The 5209-nt window shown below is 46.2% G+C and overlaps 1 protein-coding gene across 3 annotated transcripts in view; it reads left to right on the top strand.

The window, feature by feature from the left end:
- Nucleotides 1-583: 583 nt before the first annotated feature.
- RNF214 (ring finger protein 214) overlaps nt 584-5209 on the top strand; it is a 50348-nt gene continuing 45722 nt past the window's right edge. Inside the window, exons 1-3 of one of the 3 annotated variants that reach the window (XM_069470860.1) lie at nt 584-643; nt 2185-2300; nt 4536-5046. In XM_069470860.1, the coding sequence (XP_069326961.1) occupies nt 2188-2300; nt 4536-5046 (624 nt within the window). In that variant the 5' untranslated portion in view covers nt 584-643; nt 2185-2187. The other 2 variants (XM_069470862.1, XM_069470861.1) reach the window with 2 other exon arrangements.

Here is a 5209-nt window from a genome sequence, read left to right as displayed (position 1 = left end):
CAGTGACAGCAGCATCACTTCCGCCCGGGCGGCGCAGCCAATCAGCGGCGAGCCCCGCGGGCCCGGGACGACCCAGCGGGCCCGAGCAACCGGCGTGGGGGGCTGGCTCCTGCGGGCGGCCTCTGTGGACAGAGGGCGTGCGGGTTTGACCGGCTTAGCTCGCGGAGCTCCACCGTCCCGAGGCCTCGGGGCATCTTCAACAGGGGCCCTCCCCGCAGGGTTCTTCTTCATGGCTTCCTCTGAAAAGGGCGTCTCGGTGCCGACCTTTAAAAACACCTCGTTGCTGTCCTCCCTCTGACCGCCATGGCCTCGGCTCTCCCTGTAACTTCCCCAGAGGGGCTCCTGCCCCCACGAGGCCGCCTTCCTTCTCGCGGTCGCATCTCTCTTCTTCCCTGCGCCCCGGGAGAGTCGTCTTGCATCTCAGGGGTCTTCCGCCGCATCCCCGTGTCCCGGGCGGCGCCAGCTCTCGCCGCCAGAGGGCGCCGTCGGGGGCGGCGCGGCGCCACAGCGGCCTCTCCTCTCGCGGCCCGAGCCTCGCCCCCTCCGCTCGTGTCGCCGGAAGTGGGAGGTGTCGCGCGCGGGCCGGCGCTCGACCCCTCCCCCCGTGGCTCGGTCGCCCCCTCCCCCCGCTCCGCCCGCTCAGGTGCGTCCCGTCCCTCCCCCCCATCCTCCCGGGGGCGCGGCGCGGGAGGTGTGTGCGGGGCGGGCGCGCGGGGAGGGGGCTGCGAGGCGAAGGGCAGGGGCGCGGGCGGGGGTCCGAGCGGGGAGCGTGGGGGGAGCTGTGAGGACGGGGGCGGGGGTCCTGGCCTAGAAGTGGGACGGGGGCTGGCAGTGGGGTCGGGGACCGAGAGAAAGATGTGGAGGGGGTTCTGGCCGGAGCAAGCGGCCTGCTTAGCAGTCCTCTGTTGAGGGTGGCGGTGGCCACCCGGCGCTGCTTCCCCCCATTGTCCCCTTCCCGTCTGTCCCCTGTTTTCTCCCAAGGACCGCTCGCTCCCAGCGTCGCCGCCTCACTAGTGCGGGCCATCGGGGTGCAGGGTTCCGTTTGGCAATCTCCAGTCTCCAGCCAGATGTACCTGCCCTCCCTGCTTGGGCTCTGTGGCCGCGGAGTTGCATGTATGACCCTTGCCCTGTGGTTCCGTGTGCGGGGCACTGAGGACTCCAGGCCCTGGGCTCTGTTGGAGGCAGGATGTTTGCACCCGAGGAAGCAATAATGGCGATTCGGGGCCGTTTTCTCCCCGGAGCTTTGTATAATGAGGCAAACTGAGGCACAGAGGGTCTGTGGGCTATGACCAAAGCGTTGACACAGCCCCGTCTCCGCATTTGCCCTATGCATGGTGCAGGGTTCACGGGTATACCTGTGATGCTGTTAAAATAAAAACAAGAATGTAAACTAACCCTATGTTCACCGACCCCCACCTCCCAAGTTGTTTTTTTTTCTTCTTTTCTTCTCACAGTAGAAGGTCATGAGTTAGTTTTGCAGCATAAAGCATGACCTTTTGATCTTAAAAAAAAGAGGCATCTGTCCGGGTTCCCTTTCTTGTGTTCCCATGTTTTCTAATTTCCATGCTAGAGTAACCAAGATTCTCATCCTTTTTTGCACCTTTTGTGGTGACTCTGAGGAGTGTGTACTTTCGTCAGTCAGTGGGTATCAGACTTTTCCCATCTGGGGCGAACACACCAACAGAGCTAAAGATACATGCTGGCATTGCCCTGTACTTGTTCTCTTACGTGCAGACACCTCCAGAAAAATCTCGCTTTAATGAAGAATGCTTTGACTGTAACTGCCATAAAATCATTTAAAAACATATTACTACTAGGCCAAAAGCTACATCTTTTATAAAGGATAGTAGACAATGTAGACATGGTGGGCCATTTATGGAAGATTCTCACAGACTGTGATCTACTATTTTAAATGACTGCATATCTGCCAAAAGTGAAAATAAAATCTTTGCACAGACTCTTTATATAAATATGGTGACTCCTGAGGATTGATGCCCACTGGGATCTATTACATGCAATGGCTTTTCTAATACCCTACTACAGCATACTCAAGTATCTTCTCAAAGTTTTTCTTTGTATTTCTTTCCTGAAACAACTGTATTGTGTGGACATTTTGAGGGGGAAAGATAGATTTATTTTAAACTTTTGAAACTTGTAGCCTGTAATTTGTTTCTGAATGTACAGAGCATGATGGCGGCATCTGAGGTAGCTGGTGTTGTGGCCAATGCCTCCAATCCTCCGGAATCTTCTTCTAGTTTATGTGCTTCCAAATCAGATGAAGGTCTCCCAGATGGTCTAAGGTAATGTGTGGATTCTTCACTGGGAAGATTCGTTTGGGTAAAGGGCTTTTGAGATGGGCTTCTGTAGCTGGTCATTCCTTTTTTGGCTCTGATGATTCTGCGCTAAATGAGCTTTTTAAAGGTAGGGGACTGCCTGATCTATCTTTGTATTTCTGGTGTCCAGCACAGCATCTGATGCTCAGCGTGCATGCTAAATGTTTGTTGAATAAATAGAATCAGTATAGGGGGTCAAGCTCATCAAAAATGCAAATGTTACCATTTCCTTCATGGAGTATATGTTCATTTAACCATATGTTTATATATCGTATTTGTATAAATGAGACTTTTATATTATAATATATAGAGGTATATGCATATATACTCATACATATAAACACAGAGATATATATATGTATGTATGTATGTATCTAGATAACTTTGTTCATATTGCGTACTGCTTCATGTATACATTTTTGTGTCCCATCTAAACTTTTGAGGGTAGGAATTGTAGTTACCCAAACTTGCATCTTATAGTGGCTACTATATTGTTATGTACAATGTTGAACTAAATTAACTATGTAGTCATCTCTCAGTATTTGTTGGGGATTAGTTCTGAGACTCCCCTTGGAAACCAAAATACTCAGATGGTCAAGCCCTTGATATCAAGTGGTGTAGTATTTGCGTATAACCCTGTGCACATCCTCCCATATACTTTAAATCATCCCTAGATTACTTACAATACCTAATACAATGTAAATGCTATGTAAATAGTTGTTATACCGTATTGTTTAGGGAATAATGACGAAGGAAAAAAGTCTGTTCATGTTTAGTAGAGATGTACTCATCCATTTTTTTCTTGAATATTCTCAATCCATGGTTGGTTGAATCCACAGATGCGGAACCCATGGATATGGGGGGCCGACTGTATGTTCTACTTCAGTTTTTTTCTAGAGTACCTGGGACCTAACATAATAAGTAATACTGTACTAACACCTTTATATGTATTAACACATTTAATCCTCACAACAATCCCAGGAGGTAGGTGCTAATATTATTATTCCCATTTACAGGTGATGAAAATGAGACACAGAGAGGTTAGTAACTTGTCCAAGGTTACCAAGCTATGTTGAAGTCAGGGTTTTAATAAAAGCACATACTTCTAGTAATAATAATAGCTGCTAAGATTTATTGAGTGTTTAGTACTTGCTAAGCACTGTACTAAATACCTTATATAATCCTCACAATCCTACCAGGTAGATAATATTATTTCTGTTTTACCAATGATGTAACTTGCCCAAACAGCTAGCAAATGGTAGAATCTGGATTCAAACCCAGGTACTATATACACCTAAATTTATAATTGAGGCTCCCCTCACCCCACTCTGCAGTTGTCTCCCTACAATAAGGAATTAGCTAACGGTGTTAAAGATTTTTAGATAACGAGATGTTCTCACAATTGCTTTATTCTGAACAAGTACTTTTGAGGAAAGGACACATTGACTCCATGCTTAAGGGGGTCAGTAGACAGAATCTATTTTTAAAAAGCGGGGAGGACAAAGAAATTTAATGTATTTAATTCCTGGGTGAAAGACTTACAATTGCAAATATTAGATGTCATTGTAAATATGTTTTAAAGACCTCTATAAAAAGCAGTGCATTAAATGGCTGTGACAAATGACAGAATAACCCAATGTTATGCTTATGTATACTAGCAAGCCTGGTATGAAATTTCTATTGACAGCTTAATTTTGGATTCAAAATTATCTGTGCTTTATGCAGCTTTGAAGTGAAGATGCTATGCTCTAGAAAACTTGAAGAACCTAAAAAGTGGTTCTTGTCAAAGATCTTTATAACAAGTTTGAGTGACAGTTATTTTTGTGAAATGTGAGAGTGGAGTAAAGTCAATATTTTATTTATTAAAATATTATATATAACTAAACTGAATGTTCTAACAAACATTACATTATTTCATCTACATCCCTAAAGGTTATTGAAAATGGCCCTCAAAATTTTTTGGCTCTTCAGAGTCATTTATGTTTTGGCATTTACTGTAGACTGTGTTCAGAACCCAGGTTCTTAATTACCAAGCTATACTATCTGCATATGGAATAGAAGTCATTGGGATGAAACTAAGTTTTCTTTATTCTGGTAATTGGGAGGGCTAATTTTGTTCTTCTAGTGGTTACATTGAAAGTGCTATATACTTAATCCTCTTTGAGAACGGGTGAAGAGAGAAACTTTTTATGTTTTTAATAGCACTAAAGACCCTGCGCAGAAGCAGAAGAACTCGCCTCTGTCGAGTGTAAGTAGCCAAACGATAACCAAGGAGAATAACAGAAATGTCCATTTGGAACACCCAGAGCAGAATCCTGGTTCATCAGCAGGTGACACTCCAGCAGCGCACCAGGCTGTTTTAGGAGAAAACTTGATAGCCACAGCCCTTTGTCTTTCTGGCAGTGGGTCTCAGTCTGATTTGAAGGACTTGGCCAGCACAGCAGGAGAGGAGGGGGACACAAGCCTCCGGGAGAGCCTCCATCCGGTCACTCGGTCTGTTAAGGCAGGGTGCCATACAAAGCAGCTTGCCTCCGGGAATTGCTCTGAAGAGAAATCCCCACAAGCCTCCATCCTAAAGGAAGGTTGCAGGGACACAGGCTTGGATTTCCGACCTGTAGTACCTCCAGCAAATGGGGTTGAAGGAGTCAGAGTGGATCAGGATGATGATCAGGATAGCTCTTCCCTGAAGCTTTCTCAGAACATTGCTGTACAGGTCAAGTATCAAGTTTCTACTACTAAAATGGAATTTGGGGGGGGTTTTGAGGGTAGGAGATACTTCTTCATATTTGTTGGAGAACTACACTGTCTCATTTTTTTGCTGGCAGTCATCATACTATTTTCATACAGTGCCATGCCATGACTTCATTCTGGTGTTC

The sequence above is a fragment of the Eulemur rufifrons genome, chromosome 6 (genome assembly GCF_041146395.1).
Source record: "Eulemur rufifrons isolate Redbay chromosome 6, OSU_ERuf_1, whole genome shotgun sequence".
In the NCBI taxonomy this organism is placed as follows: domain Eukaryota; kingdom Metazoa; phylum Chordata; class Mammalia; order Primates; family Lemuridae; genus Eulemur; species Eulemur rufifrons.
The sequence above is the reverse complement of the archived record's forward strand: the minus strand, read 5'-3'. Positions and strand labels throughout refer to the sequence as shown.